Source organism: Gambusia affinis, linkage group LG03, assembly GCF_019740435.1.
Source record: "Gambusia affinis linkage group LG03, SWU_Gaff_1.0, whole genome shotgun sequence".
NCBI classification, from domain to species: domain Eukaryota; kingdom Metazoa; phylum Chordata; class Actinopteri; order Cyprinodontiformes; family Poeciliidae; genus Gambusia; species Gambusia affinis.
In genome coordinates, this window is record NC_057870.1 from 29,552,733 (window position 1) to 29,569,223 (window position 16,491).

General features: G+C 35.5%; 2 protein-coding genes across 6 annotated transcripts in view; both read right to left on the bottom strand.

Annotated features, from left to right (window-relative positions):
* camsap1b (calmodulin regulated spectrin-associated protein 1b) overlaps nt 1–4,207 on the bottom strand; it is a 28,794-nt gene extending 24,587 nt beyond the window's left edge. For 2 of the 5 annotated variants that reach the window (XM_044112039.1, XM_044112037.1), the window contains exons 1-2: nt 3,754–4,185; nt 1,601–1,767 (exon numbers count right to left, since the gene is read on the bottom strand). In XM_044112039.1, the coding sequence (XP_043967974.1) occupies nt 1,601–1,766 (166 nt within the window). In that variant the 5' untranslated portion in view covers nt 1,767; nt 3,754–4,185. Of the gene's footprint in view, nt 1–1,600; nt 1,768–3,753 lie in introns of all 5 variants that reach the window. The other 3 variants (XM_044112041.1, XM_044112040.1, XM_044112036.1) reach the window with 2 other exon arrangements.
* Nucleotides 4,208–5,328: 1,121 nt separating this feature from the next.
* ubac1 (UBA domain containing 1) lies at nt 5,329–16,011 on the bottom strand. The gene is made up of 10 exons (XM_044112059.1): nt 15,507–16,011; nt 12,471–12,591; nt 12,296–12,369; nt 12,110–12,217; nt 11,920–12,022; nt 11,117–11,225; nt 10,499–10,766; nt 10,272–10,358; nt 8,801–8,939; nt 5,329–8,517 (listed from the first exon to the last, which is right to left on the bottom strand). The coding sequence occupies exons 1-10, from the start codon at nt 15,642–15,644 to the stop codon at nt 8,402–8,404; spliced, it is 1,263 nt and encodes a 420-aa protein (XP_043967994.1). The 5' UTR covers nt 15,645–16,011; the 3' UTR covers nt 5,329–8,401.
* Between the last annotated feature and the right edge of the window lie 480 nt (nt 16,012–16,491).

A 16,491-nucleotide genomic window follows, 5' to 3' on the forward strand; every position in this document is an offset into this window, starting at 1 on the left:
CAATAGCCATTATGTTGGAGTTCTCTTAGAATCCTGGAAGGCCAGAAATTCTGTCATTTCTTATGTTGATGCAAGAAAGCTAATAGTTACAATAAGATGGCTTTTTTTTTTTTTGCAGTGACGACAGGAGAAGCAGAAAGAAATGTTCCTTGGACATCTAACAAACTGGCACTGTAAGGAGAGACTTAAAAGCACTGAATGATACTTCTGGTCTTTGTTAATTTTTCATAGTAGTGAATAGCTAATGACAACTGTAATTCACACCCTAACATTGTGTCATAATTCAGGTAGTCAACAAAACATTTGCTCCAGTTTCCATGACACCAGCACTCCCATTTCTCTCATCACCATAACAGTCTAAAATTATATTAGTGAGTTGTGCAGTGCTTGTGTAAGCCTCACTTTTTTCTACATAATGACTCATGATTATAATTTTTTATTTGTAGAAACGTCACAGAGCTTTTTCTGAATTAATTTTTTATTTTTGTTTACCCCTCCAAGGGGGTCTTTCGTGGCCTCTAGTGTCCCTTATATGAAAGTAGGCTGACAGGAAAGGGGGAAGAGTGTGTTTGAGGTGAAACTAACACCATCCAACATAAAGGTCCTCTTACTAACGCAGGCAGCCTCAACAGGGAGTGTGAGCGACGGGACGTGCAGATGAGCCATTTTCCATCCACTGAGCACAGTGTAACAAATATAGATTAAGCATCAGTGACTGTCCCTCCGTTTGATTTAAGTTCAATCTCATTGGCCACCCGACAAGAACACAAAGATCTGGTGAATCAGTGAGCGAGGTTTCAGCTGCCATTGGGGAGTTAGTGTTAGAAATACATGTGTGTTTTAGCTTTCTTTCTGGCTTTTACTTTAATTGTGTTTTTCTGCTGAAGCACCAAACAAACTGCTGACTGAGTGTGTTGAGAATGCTTCAATAGTTTCAACATCAAAAAGGTTTGTTGCAATAACAAATTTAGCTGGATCATAAAATATCCTAAAAGTTATTGAGATAAATGACAATATTTATTGTTGTTTGGGGACCATTTTTCCAAGACAATCGATCAATCAAATTTTATTTGTGTAGCATATTTCAGCTACAAGGAAGATCAAAGCGTTGTTTCGGCTGCTTTACAATTTTTCATAAATTTGTTCCAGATTATTGGTGCATAGAAACTAAATGCAAGTAATATAATGCACATACACACTCTCAAAGATTAATAAACTTTCATTTTAAACAAACTGTTCACAGTGAAACTGGATGATCTTTTAAATATTCAAACAAATATAATGAATACTGAAGCCTCTGTAAGCAAAATTACCCTTGAAAAAAAGAGGCTAGTTGAGACCAATGTAACAAACTGAAGACTTTTGTCATCCAGTCTTCAGTAAAAAGAAATGGGAGTAATCAAGCTTGTTTTAATTTACCATGCAATTAATCAATTTAGTGCTTATTACAGTTTTGTTTCATGCTCTCTGGTGTAAAATATGCCACTTGATAAGTCTGTAGGACTGAAAATACAGATTTCAAGCCACCAATGCACTTGCCAGTAATTCTCAAATATAAAAATCGTGAGCGTTTGTGAAGGATTATTGGAAATAAACTTACCAATGCCATAGGCCTTGGCAAAAAGCCACCTCAGGTTTGCAGCTATTTTTGCTCTGGCAGAGTCGTACATCTCCAAAGGTACTACATCCATTGTGCCGTCTGCAGCCACAGGTAACTCCACTTTTTTCCTGGTACCGTCCCCGCCGGCACACAAGTCAACATCCATCCTTAAAAATAAATAATAATAAATATAGCATCAAAATTAAGCTAAACATGCTGGAAAAAAGAGAGGTTGGTTATTTTCCTACTGCGTTATTTGTTACTTTTGCAGTTTAGGTTTATCTATACCAGGTAACTTTGTACTTGCTACTTGAACATTTTGTACTCTTTTTGACAACTGATGATTAAAAGTTATATTCATTCGTCTGCGAACATTGTTCTCAAGAGAACGTGGTTATCTTACTCCAAGATAAAACCAAGTACCAGCAGGAGGTCTAAAGTAATTATTTTTGGTTTAATTTGTCATTTTGTAAGAGTGAATTGATATCAAATGGGTCTAACAAAAAAGCGTGAGAACCACATATTGTTCTAATTTATTTATCTTTCTAGTTCTCTGACAATGCCCAACTGCCAGGAGAAATCAACTGATATACAATTAAATGACAAAGTGTATAAATGAAATGCAGGTAAAAGTTGGCAGAGGGACCAACTGAAGCGATACCATTAGAAAATAGAGCATAATGCTAAAATTATGCTTGTTTATTAAGAGACAATCAATGAATCCAAATAACTTTTTTCCCCTTTAAATAAAGTTTTTATTGTTTCCATACACTTTGGCACATGGCGAAACATTGATTATACAGTAAACACCTGTCAATGACGTACATGGTTTTAAAGTAAGGCATAAGTAAAACCACTAAATACCAAAAACAGGTCTAAATAATAATAATAATAATAATCATGTTGACCACGGAAGGCATCTGTGGATCAAAATACTAAACCCACACAATATCTGATAACTGTATTGAATTTGAGATAATAGCTAGAATTGTGTTTTAAGTGTGGACTAAAGAAAGTCTAAAAAAAATAATTCTGACAGATGGCAAAGCAAACAATTTTTGTTTAAACTAAAAACTTGAACTATTTGTTTTTTTTTCCATTTAAATAATGTGCTCTCAATTGTAAAATCTCTACAGATACCATTTTATACAGATACCATTTTACCAAAAATGGTAAAAAAGTTCATTATGGTACCTTAAGGTAATATTTTTGTAAATTTTACAGATGTTAAATTTCAAGAAATTCAGTTTCTTGAAAGAACCCACCAAAAAAGAGGGGTTTTGGACAATTGAACAACAGTGTGGTCCTCTTTAGCATCAATGAATTTAACCTAGTCCAATTTGTGAATCCTCCTAAACTCTTAAATATATTTTCTTGTTTTTTTTTTGCCTCATCAAGACTGCATGTGCACTTCTTTTTAAACGTTTTTTTCCTTCCAGTCAACTTTCCAATAATATGCTCAAATACAACAATCTGAGCAGACAGTGTAGGGTGCAGTCTTTTCTGCATAGCTGAGATGCAACTGTGAATTCAGTTATTCACCATGCTTGTGTTTCTGGTTTGCAACAACGAAGAGATGTCAGTTTTAATTTCTAAGCCAGTTTGATTTCCTTGTAGGTTTTTTTTTTTTTTTAAATTGTGGCTTCAATTTGTTGAAATGTATAATTTAAAAGCGATATAAAGACATAAAATCTTAAATATTAACAGGTGAACTCAAAACAAAGTAGTTACATTTACCTGTAACTAAGAGACATTATTTCATTGCTGAAGGTAAATGTTTTTCCTAAAGAAAAACAACAAAAGGACTAAACTAATATTAGCTTACCTTGTTTTATAACCTGTAGCAGTATCCTTGCGATACTGCTTTACCACAATGAAACTATTAACGGCCCAATAATGGCTGGCTGAAACAGCAGGGTAGCTGCTATGTAAATTACAACATAATGATAATATGTCCGTGTTACAAAGACCTAATTTACAAGCAACAGTCATTAGCTGAAAATGAATATTGGCTGTAAACTGGGTTAGCAAAGCGGCTGAGCATGCAAATGAATTGCGGCTAACTAAAGCCAGCTAACTGTTAGCTTGCTAATACAACAGCCCCCCCAGCATTCACTGGAGCCATGAATGACGTTAGCTAGAGAGAACATTACCTTGAAAGGTGCTGCGTATTTCCAAGTCACCCTTTAGGTATAGCAGGGTTACACAGCCAATTAGCCAAAGACCTGCCTCGTTGTAACGTGGTCTGCTGTGTAGAAAATACAACAGCCGCAGACACGCATCCTAGCCAGCTAATAATAATGCTAACAGGGAGGGAGGTGAGTCTGTATGGTCTCCTCCCAGCAACAGAATCCGATTCTCGGCCTGTGTGACAACCGCTCCGCGGCAGACTCACAGACGAGGCAGACGCCAGACAGAAGCAGTAAAAATGCGACGAGACTCTCTGGTTGAAATAAAAGAAATAAATAACAAGAGCAGGTGATCTCTTGATTATAAATCTATCTCTGTATTAAACGCTTCATGGTAGAGAGGAGACACACGCATCCCGCGGTGTGTTCGCGCTCTGCCCATGAAAATAATTTTCATCCCTGCTTTTCTAAATGAGACTGCTGCGCATGCGTGATTACCTTCCAAACTGTCAACAGTAAAACGGAGACAATAACGATCACTTTCGGTTTATATTTTCCAAAAATATGTACATTTGTAAATATATTAAAATTTAGGACAAACGTTCTGTCAACTTTTATCTTAAAATTTTGTTCACTTTGGAAAAAATAAAATCACTTTTCCAAGATGTCAGCGTTGACTTTAATCAATGCTGACATCTAGTGGGGAAATGTGGTATGTACACTCCAGCCGGAGAGATGATTCAGTAATCCCTGTTTATAATTTTGAAAAACTGCATTTACGTTTTACACCATGACATGTACATAATGACAGTATCATTTAATCCTTCGGCTGTTAGTTATGGACATTGTTTAATAAATACAATTTAAACTCTGTACTGAAAATGATAAAACTGGGTATTAGTAAAAGACTATTTTTTTACTTGATAAATAAAGTTTAAATCCTTGCTATGCTATATTTCTTCAGACGTAGGGATGTTTGTTGGCTTGCCATGCTCAACCCTTTTAAAAAACATTTTTTATTCCAGTAGCATAATTTCACATTAAAAATTATCCAATCAATAAATATTAATATAACACTTTGTTTCTTGCTGAACTCACCTTGATGATTTGTTAAGAAGTTCAATCTTAGTTTCATCTGCAAGCACAAAGTACCACATATAGTCCCAGAAGAATTTAGCATGTTTGTTTTTTCTACAATAGTGAGTTTTGGAGATTATCTTCTCGTGTCCAGCTTCTAAATGCCATATGGACCACAACAAACTATGTCACATTTATTACTCAATAAAACAAAAGTCAGAGACCAATAAGACATTTCTAGAAACTTAAATTGGTCTGTAAAAGCAGAGAAGTCTGGTCCTACAAACTAAATACACACACAGGACACACTTTTCTCATTTCTACTGTAAGAAAATGTGAAAACGCATCTTTTTTTAACTTTATAATTCTCCATTGGGTAGGTCTTTTAAGGGCTACATATTATTTTGAAAGGCACAACACTTTAAGTTTGTACTTTATTATGTCTGCAACACTGATCTTTATTGTTCCCCAAAACAAAGCCGCCACATAAATCGACTCCAAACAGAATCCAACGAGCAAAGCCACAGAACAAATTAACTTTAATGTGAGAGTGATTTAGATGTCAGTAGCCTTGTGGCTGTTTGAATGAACAGACACTGAATAGATTGCATAGGTTGTTGATGTGGGACAATCTTGCATGACATAGCAGAGCAGAAATAGCTGATAAACACAAAGACGATTTGCTTGGTTAATTTAAATTCCAGATGAATGTTTGGAAATGTTCTCTCTTTTTTTGGTTTAATGTTTTCTTTAAGCGCAATATCTCTATATGTATAGTTCTCAGCAGCTCTACACATCAACCCACCCTGTTCAAACACCAAACCACACCTTGACCAACAATTTTCATAATAGGAACATCTTTAAAACGACGTAAAACAACCTTTGAAGCATTTCTCTTTTCACATTTGAAGTGCAGCTTTGAGGTTTGCTAAAACTGTTAGAAATAAGACCAAGTTACGAGTTTGGCTTTGATATAAATAATGTAATAAAACACAGTTCAAACAGACACTTCTCTCCAAAAACATTTAAATATCTTCTTTTTTTTCTTTTTTTGTTAAATATTGCATGTCTTGATGTTGCGTTCTGAAGAGACTTGCTAAAGCCAAACTAACATCGGTTGAGCAGGGGTTTGCCATGACAACAATCTAAGCCTCCCTGAGCAGAAAGTCATATCAGTACTACATTTTAAATATAGAATAAAAACACGCAAAAGCTTGGCAAAAAAAATAAAAATAAAACAACCAATTCCGCCCTCCATATTGTTTTTTTAGTAAAACTACAAGAGGCAAAGAGCTCCAACTTTTAGCTGGAGGTTTTGAGTACTCAATGCAAATGCTAATATTGTAAAACACTCTAACCCTTTCAGTTTCACTAATACTCATATCAGATACATATCTTTAAGTCTTTACTATTGCACAGAAAAACTGATTTTCTCCCCTCTTCACTGGGTAGAAGGCATGAAATACAGGAACATTTTGGTTTGGTTAATAGCATGAAGTGTTCATTGCTCTCTGAAGAAAACTGGAGACCAAAACTGTGTTTATAAAGACGCTTGTGTCCCAGCAGCGTGATTCAAATGCATTGTCATTCAAAGATTCAAATTAAAGGTTTAAAAGGCAAACCCCAACCCCACATTTTGATCAGGCTCAGCTTCATGCACTGTCCGACTCCAGACAATCCATGATTTGACTTCGTCTGTGCCGCAGTGAGCAGTGTTCCAAAAGGTGAACAAGTGCTAAAGAAGCGCAGATATAGTGACATTCAAGTCCACATTGACAACAAACACACAGGCCTACTGTAACATACTGTTGGAAAATCAGGACCGACACAAATTAGAGTACAAGGTCTCTCTGAAAAGGCAAAAAAATTTTTTATGTTCGCAGACGACAGAAGTTTTCCTCTTATTAAGTGAGAGGTATACGACTTACAGTGATTTACGGGTGTCAAAGGAGAGGTAATGTATAACACAGTACCGGTCAGAAGTTTACATGCTCTCATCACTGGCCTGAATGTCATTAATAATATTGGACTTTTAAATATTGTCATTCCTTTTCCACAGAAGAATGAAGATAAAACCAACAACTGTGGAAAAGTTTTGATTTTTTGTTTATTTTATGTAATCTAAACAGTTTGAAATATATAAACAAATCTCAACTAACAGTAAATATTTTGTCATCACTAACAAGCTTCTGAATCTTTAAAAATTAGTTTGTTTTCTGGCTTTTAAGCAAACCGAGGAAACTATAAATATTGTATTCATAGTTGAGGGCTGGGTTTTAGAAATAATCTTCATTTTAGCCAGCTAAATATATTCTTAAAACCTTTTTTAGAATGTTTGGGATCATTATCCTGTTAGGAAACCCAACTGTGTCCAAGTTTCATCCATGTGACCTGAATGATTGCCATTAAAATAAAGGAATCCATTAAGATTCCTTTATCAGGAGCTAAACAGCCACCAGAAACAGCTGAAGAACCAGTTTACGGACTTCAGCGAATGAAGTCTTGGTGTGGAGTAAGAAAGAAATCCCTGCTCCAAGCTCAACACATTTGTAGCTGCCTGCATATTGTCTCCTGATTTAACACTGTGAAGAAATACAAAGACCACAAAAAAAGGTTTAAAGGAATTCAAACCAAATCACACTAACAACTGTCAAAAATGGTGGTGGCCGCATTATGCTGTGGGACTGTCTAACTAAATTACTCTAAATTCAGCAGTTAGATAGTTGGAACACATAAAAAAAAATCAACCAGTTATGACAAAAACATGGTTAAAAATCCCCAGACTTACACCAGAAGCTTCTTTTATAGCTGCAGGAAACATGTGTTGAATACACAAAAATGTATTTTGATTTGGATCTTCTTTAGACGAGAGAAAATCCACAAATAATTCAAATAGTTTTTTAAATAACTGCATTTTTATGTTAAAAAGCATTGAGGAAAAATTATGAAAAGCACAAGATTTTTCTGACATTCATGCCAGTGATGATTGTGTAAGCGTCTGAGCAGAACCGCATCTGAAAGCTCGTTTTCAAAGAGCTTCAGGAACACTCGACTCGAATAACAACCTGTTCTTCTGATGACATTAGAAGTAGAAACCCAAACATCATCGGGACCAGAACTCCTCCACACATTCATTAATAATGAAATGTAACATTTTAAAGAAACAGAGAAGACTGTTATATTTAAATATTGCAAATCATACAAAAACTGTTCTTTAAAGTGTAAACATTAAATTGATGCCTGATGTCATTTCTTTACATGGAGAAATGATATAAAATAAATCATGTCTGTCATATCTGTAAATTGTTCTTATTAATATGTAAAAACAACATATTAAATCTCAATTTATATTATCACTGTAATAATAATAATAATAACCTTTGTTTTGTACAGGCGTTTTACTGTATTGTTATAAATAGTGTAACATTTTAATTCAAACCTTTAACTCCTCTGGGTTTTTCTTTACAAGGCAGAAAAAAAAGAAACAAAACAAAGCCCAGTAAACTCTATTTGTGTCACATCCATACACACATTTCCTGGTATGATCATACATACACACAAGCTGCCACAATCACACGAGGGTAATCAGGAGGCTCTATGTGCGATTGAGGGTCTGGAAGATTCTGGATATTTGGAGCATGACCGGGCCGGTCTCGGGGTCGTTCATCCACTGGGTGCTGTTCAGAGGATTCTCCAGCATGTCTTCAAACGCTGCACAAACACAAACAAGAAAAACACATGACAGGGTTATTGAACTCCCGTAGAGTTTTAAATGTCACGATGGTTTATGACAAATACTGAGATGCCACATTATGAGGTGGTGCTTAACAGGCAACTTCCTGTACATTTCCTCAAATCTAACTGTAATCTAGAAATTCCCTTTATATTTCATATTTTGGTCACACGTAAATGGTTCAGATAGTCACACACAATTCCACATAAGACAAAGATCATTTAAATAACGCATTTTCATCAATGTCACACTGGAATATACCTAGCAGAGTCTTGGGATTCGTTAAACCCAACTGGACCACTGGGTTTTCCAGAATTGCTTGAAACAGAGGGCTGTTGGTGTCGATGCCTTTATCTAGATCCTCTGGAGATGGTTTCCTGTCTCCCAGCAGCCACTCACACTGCAGAATGAAAAAACACAGAAAAGAGAGCCGTCATTTCTCCTATTGATCTGGAACACATAAATATGATCAAACATCTTAACTAATTTCAACATATAAAATTGCTAAATTAAAATAATTTGTGAATCTTGATCAGGTAACTGGTATATCAGAACTAACTCAACAAGAATCATCTGAGAATACCATAGTAAAAACAATAAACATAACCATAGTTATGTTTATTGCCAGTGTAATAAACAATAATAATAATAATAAAATACAGAGTGCACCGCTGCGTTAGTGTATAAGAGAAATATAAATCAATAGTTGTGTTTCATCCAAAAACAATTTGAATGAAACACATAAGCAAACCAGATATGTAAAAATGACATTTTAAAAAATTACCCTACCCAAATTAATAAATCTATAAAGTCTCCACAATCATTGAGTTTGATCACTAATTTTGAAACAACCCAAAATGTTAACAAAACAAGGTAATAAAAATCTGAATTAGCTATGAATAAAATTCCATAATTTTAATGACGTAAAAAAGTAAATATTGAAATAAAATCACACACACACTCATAAAATGCAAACCATTTCTTTAATCTAGTAGGGAAACATGTCATTTTTGCAATCTCAATTTGTAATCTGTGAAATAAAATTAAGTCCAACATTATTCATATTCAAGGTAGATTTAGGTTTGAAATTATTTCTTAATTTTATGTGTTGACCGAATTCAATCTGATAGAGAATCTGTGGGGTCAGCTAAATATTAGGTAGATGGCAAAAAGGCTTTCCACCCTCATTAACATAAATAAATTGTCAAATACCAGTGGAAACGAGCCAAAACCTGGTCAGTAACTAGAAGGGATTTTTGCACTGATTATGAAGAGGTGTGTAAAAATGAAACTACTTTTACAATGTTTCATGCAGATGTCATTTCCTATCAAAAGCAAATTTAAAATTACTGTACCTATGAAAAGGAGGATACATAATAGGGGGTTTAACTCTACAAATTAGCTTTATTAAAATTTTCTACATCTTCATTTGAAACAGTTAACTTTAAATGTTTTGTTTTTCATTAAAAACAACTGCAAAGCTGTAGCTATAAAACTAGCAACTTATTCAAATAAAGAGAGGAATGAGAAGCTTTGTGAACAGCGTGGTTCTCATGTGTAGATTTTTTTTGTCTTCTTCAGTTTCTCGCTGAGGGATAATCATGTAAATATGAACAAAAATAACATCGCAGGTTTTGTTTTGTATGGGAACTTTGCATAATAACATTGTTGGTGCTTCAGCGAAACAGCAGACACTAATTGTGATAACACCACGGTTTATGTAATCACCTACCGCTGCATCTTGTTGGTTATTATTCACTCTGAGAGCATCAATCACTTCCTTTTCATCAAAGCCCATCTCCATCAATGCAATCACAGCCTGGAGAATGAAAGACTTGGTGTAATTATTGAACAAACAATTTTTTGAAACATTAACAGAGCCTTAAAGAAAAGAAAAGAAAAGAAAAGCGACAAGTTAATTTTTTTTTTTAAATCTAAATGTTACATAAAACCACCAACCCTGGAGTCTGGCCTGAACTCCCTTTTCCTGCGTATTCTCTTGAAGATCTCTGTGAGTTCATCCTGCCGGCTGCTCTCATCGGAGCTCGATTGCCTTGAGAGGTTGGAAAGAATGTTGGCTGAAGTGGAGGCTGAAGCTGAGGGGCCCGTTGTCGTCGCTGCCGCAGCCCCTGATGCCCCGGAGGAGTCCTGTCCCGGTAGTGGTGCATCCACAGTGGGGTCATCTACGTGTTCGATCAGCCACTCCATAGCCTGGGTCACCGACATGCTGCAGGGAAATAAAAGAAAAAGTAAAATAATAATAACAATAATAATAATAATAAAATACAGAGTGCATGCTGAAAAGCTGTTCTGAAGGCTAAATTTATTTAAAGGAGCAGCATTATGAATTTTACAAGCACATAGCACCATTTTATAGCAGAATCAAGTAACTATATTGCCCAGGAGATTAAAGGATTTTTCAAACATGCATGAAAGAATCAAGGCAACACTCCATGTTTATTTTTGATGAAGGAATAACACTATAACATGATGTATAACTAAAAAAAGTTGGTTTTACATAATACTGCCCGTTTAACAAATGAATGGATAAACACAACAGTTAAACATCAGCCTTACTGGCAGAGTCTAAGCGCTTTGATGGCTCTGCTCTCAGGGAAACCCATCTCAGTGAGTTGCTGGAGGGCCGATTCATCCACACGATCCTCCTCATCTTCATCTAACATCGCTTTGATACAAAAAACAAACAATTAAAGAAAGGCAGAATATCTCAGAACACAAGAAATAAATAAGTTTTAAGCAACAGCACACATAGTTTAGAAAAGATGAAGAAAAAATACAGTTTATGGGCATTTTTTGTTACTAAAGAAGCCGACTGGGGCCTTTGGGATGTTTTCAATCAAAGGCAGAAAAGTTAAGATAATAATTTTATTTTTCAGTGGCTCTAATCCTCTTCCCTACATCAATATGGTCAATGTGTTACCGTTTAGTTTTCTTCTATAAAGATTTCTCAAAATGTGTCCATTTTATGACAGAAACATAAACTAAGATCTAACTCTGTCACAATAAGAAAATAATAAATTAATCGCAAAATAAATTAAAATGAGCTTGATCATTTCCATTCTGATCATTAATATTTAGAGCAATTTTTTTTACAGAGACTTTATAATCCAGTTTTTACTTCCATTTTATTTTTGATTGTTTTATTTTGTGACGCTGTCTTTAAGCAGGCTATATTGGTGCAGAGTTATCAAATACATTTGTCATTGAGTGTTTAAAGTAAAAGGTTTCAGTCCATTCAGCACTGTTTTTCTGTATTGGATCAGTATTAGCTGATACTAAACCTCAGATATCTGTATCGGTATCGGAAGTGAAAAAAGTGGATCGGTGCATCCTCTTCATAACTAGATTTTCCTGCTTACCGTTGGCCTTTTTGAAGAGTTCAACAGCATCGGGGTTCAAGGCAAGAAGCTTCTGTGCAACTTCAATAAGAGAAACCAGGATTTTTCTAAGCTCCGTTTGAAACTGGAACAACACAAACGTCAAAACACAAACATGTTCACAGACATCCATTGTTTTTAGTATAACTGCAGGGAAGCCAACTCGTCTTACATCTCTGATGTTGTGCTGTGTAACAGTGCGCTCAGTGTGCCGTGTGGACAGGCTGGCAGTAGCCTTCAGGATAGCATCTTTATCTGGAGCTTTGGTATCTTGTTTCTTCTGTTACAAACAGCAAAAAAAATGTTTGTAACATGAAAACTTTAGGGTTATTTCCCACAGAAATATAATCAAGCTTACCTTTTCATCTGAACTAACATCTGCCATCTTGGGAGGGGTTGGAGGCGGTCTTTTCTTTATGAGCAGCAAAACATCTGACAACATGACACAAAAACCTGTATATTTCAAATATATTCTAACATAATAAAGGCATGTTTGCTCGAATTTAAAAACATGCCACACAAACAATGCCTACCTTTGTCTTTAAGGTTTTCATCAGCGATAGTTTTGGTGTCGGTGAGGACTCTTTCTGTAGCAGCGTGTATAAGTTTATGATGGGTAAGTGTTTTGGGGTCTTCTAGAGTTCCATGAACATGCTGCAAAAAATAAGAGGAAAACATTGTTTGTCAGACAAAAGAAAAATCTGGGATTGCAGCTACTAAATATGGAGATAACTCATACAGATTTAAAATTTCATGCCTCTTCAGATGCCATTTTCCAGATCTTTTGATCTAGTTCAGTGCTTAAAATGCAATTTGTGTTTATGCAAGATTTAGTTATTTTTTAACAGTGGTCAGGATTTAAATATGGAAGCTGCAAATCAGGCAAACTAGTTACAACACTGATCTTTACAAACCATGACCTTCTGATTCAGATTTTGGCCAACACTAATATTTTTTAAAGCAATCAGAAGTGTCCCAAAGCACCTTCAATGTTCCAGTTTTATTTTACAGAAAAACATTAAACTACACCCATGAACCTGCACATGAGGTATTGATCTCAAATATAAAAAGCTTAGAGCACTGCTGTCCAAACCACTAAACTAAATGAATAGTATTATGTATTTTCCTGGCACATGGTGCCATTTTATAGTATAAAAAAGTAACTATGTTATCTTCAGTTGTTATAAAAAATTTTTTACATATCAAACAGAACTTTAAAAAAATGTGACTTTGCATTTTAGCACCTCTGTCTCTGTAAGAAGCTCCTACTCTTTCCAACATTCCACCTTCAGCATGTCATCACAACGATGCTTCTTCATTAAGCCGTTAACGACCGTCTTAGGAGAATAAAGCCTGGTTATAAAAAAAAGTAATATTTTGTGTTGTACTTAGCATTTTTTTATTGTAAGAAAATTATGTTTGCAATAATTTAACCCTTATAAAAAGTCTCCATCTGCATCAAACACCTGTACTGAATGGGCCAAATTTGTATCACTCTTAAATTGCAGCTGGTGGGCTGCACAAAATCATAAATTTGCCATAAATGGCTCCTGGGCCACATTTATAGACACCTCTGCAATACAGAGATCATCAGCAACTCATCCAGGAAGTAAAAAGAACACAGAACAACATCTAAACTGCAATATCAGTGCATAATTTCAAAGGATTGCTTGGATACAATATTGGTTGCGCTATTATTATACAGCAAGTTCAATCTATCCAGACTCATCAAACCAATAATGTATCCTGCCATTTGAGAAAACTTTCAGTAATGCCCTCACTTAATATAGACTTTAGCTACCATTAGCGGTATGTTAAGCTTACTGAGAGAGCGAAGGGAGCATCATGATGATGTGAAAGAGAGAGGAAGAGTGAGGAAGGTGTGGGTTAATTGCAGTCAATTTCTAGGTGAAACAACAGCTAAAACAAAAACAAATATGGTGTTCACATATATATAAACCGACTTTATTGTGCAGAATTTGTTTTCTCTAATATGAATTTTGATGTTTTTTCTCATTATTAGTCACAGAAATTGTGAAATAAATCTTTAATTTTAGTTTTGATGCCTTTTAAAAAAGGCCTGGGCTAGAAGATTTAAGTACAAACCAACAATTGTAACGTTATTTAATGTGCTATTCTTGAATTAAATTAAACAGAACGATGCAATATTAAGCAAATATAATCGCAAAATCATGTTTTCCTAATTGGCTCAGTTAAGGTTAATGTTCATGACTCAACAAAAAAAATGAAGCACTAGGAAAAATGCATCACAGGAAAACACTGCAGACCAAAAACAGGATAAAGGTCCGTCTGACACATCTACCCTTTTGAAAAATATTAAACAACCTGATCTGACATAACTGAAACTTTTTGGAAGATGTGCGTTTTATTATACATAGCTTCTCATTACAAAAAACAAAAAACAAACAATAAAACATCAAGCTAAAGCCGAGCATGGTGGTGGTAGTGTGGTGATCTGGGGTTGCTTTGCTGTAATTGTTGGAACCATGACTTTTATGACGGGACTTCAATGCATGTCAACTGTTGCATTTATAGTGACGGCATTACGTTTATGCTGCTTCACTGTGACTTTCAACTTCCCCTTAAGAAAAAATAAAGTTGTTTCATAAAATCTAATTTAATTGGAGGTGGGCAGTTATCATTGTGTTAAATTTTTTATCGTGATAAGAATTTTGATTTCAGTTAATCCTGTTCAAAACTGTCCGTATTGTCAGAATTGTTAGTGTTAGTAGCTTCTCCACAGTAAAACAAAGTATAAATAAATATTGATAAATCTGAAAATATTTGTGCATTTCAGAGATACAAAATTGTACTACTTTATGTGAATATTTCAAGAGAAGTATGTGTTTTCAATCAGAACCATAAAATTTCCTAAAAAAGAATAAATATTTCTTATCATCACTTTTATTCCTATAAAAATAGTACCACAAAATATTGTAAGAAAACAACTAGATAACATTACAAATTTTTGTTTTAATTTCATTGTGTAAAACAGTAAAACTGGCAGCTCAGCTCAATCAAATGTAAAAAACAAAAACATATACAGCTAAACATAGATTAAGACTAGAAATAATTGAATACTTTTGAGTAGTTTTAATAAATGAATGAATGAAGTTTGGGTATAGTAGAAATAATCAAACTTTAGCAACTACAAGAAGAGAAAACTATACATAAACTTTACACTGTAGTAAAGTTAAGACAGAAGCGTTTAGGCTGACTATTATATTAATGAGGTTTCACGTTAAAAGGCCAAAAAAGGAAAGAGGGATTGAGCTGTATAATAATAGAAAGGCTAAGAAGCAGCATGCCTCTCTGACTGGGGACATAAAAAAGGGCCACAGTGTTAGTTAGCTGAAGAGGGGTAGCCAACCTGCTAAATTATAAATAGCAGAGTCTACCCAGTTACTATAAATACAAAGCCAGTGACACTGACACTGACAGTTTAAAGAGAGGGAATGGCAGGCACATAACACCTCAGGCAGAGGAGTGACAGGACAACAAAATGTCGAAAAAGACACAAACACCCCCCACTTTTAAAAAAAACCTACATGTTTCAAGCACCTCTCCTTCAGTTTTTCAACAGTGGTGTCTTCCGTGACCTCCTCAAGCCACTCTGTGCCGTCCATCGTGCAGATGTGTATTTTCAACACTTTCCCGGCGAATATCTTCTCCTCCTGCACGAACATAGCTGCTGCTGCTGCGGCGGCGGAGGCGGCGGCGGCGCAGAGAACCAGCCCGAGGACTGTGGCGGGCGGACAGCCGTTGTTGCCGTGTCTGCTCTTCTCGGAGAGCTAGCGTGCTAGCGTTAGCACCCAGCCAGCCAGCCAGCCGTCGCTTGTAAATCCGACGACAACACAGGAAATAAAGGAAGGGTGCACCGCTCAGCTCAGACCCATTTTTCGGGGTCCCGGCCCGGTTGTCGATGTGGTGGGAATCGAGTGACGCGTTCTCCGGTCGCCAAGTTGCCGGTTTTTGCCGTTTAGCACATAAGCGGCAGGCAGCGAATATCCTATTTTTACTGTAATGTTGTGAACTGTGAACTACAACTGTACTCGCGGCGGGGCATTCTGGGAGTTGGAGTTGGTTTCGCTTGTCCCATGTAAACGGAACAGAAAAACGGGCCAAACTAGTTTACTACACAAACATTTTAGTTAAGATGTTATGTATTGCGAAATACGACGGGGTATTAGGGCCATTGTAGATAGAAAAAAGTGAATTTTTACCCCCTCCCCCCCAAAAAAAATCTAGAACAGACAACAAAATTTCTGAGCTTGCAAAAATTTTAGAAAATCTCCGAAAATATGTTCTCCCCCCCCCCCCCTTTTTTCCAGGTTTTATTGGCTCTTTATTTTAGATTTTAGACAGGAAAGTGAGAAATTAGAGGGAAACCAATTTTTTTAGATAAATTGTAAAGATTTTCAAGGTGAAACCTGGAAATTTCAGAGTTTGAAAAGTCAAAAATGTGACATAAAAATTCTAAAATGTTTAGATTAACTTCAGACATTTTCTGGGGGAAAAATAACTAGGGATTTT

What these genes read in the sequence shown, in the direction of transcription:
- ubac1 (XM_044112059.1), bottom strand. Translation starts at nt 15,644, where the DNA reads ATGTTCGTGCAGGAGGAGAAGATATTCGCCGGGAAAGTGTTGAAAATA. An exon ending in AGGAGAGGTGCTTGAAACAT is followed by an intron (nt 12,592 to 15,506) that starts GTAGGTTTTTTT and finishes TATTTTTTGCAG; the next exon opens with CATGTTCATGGAACTCTAGA. An exon ending in TGAAAACCTTAAAGACAAAG is followed by an intron (nt 12,370 to 12,470) that starts GTAGGCATTGTT and finishes TCATGTTGTCAG; the next exon opens with ATGTTTTGCTGCTCATAAAG.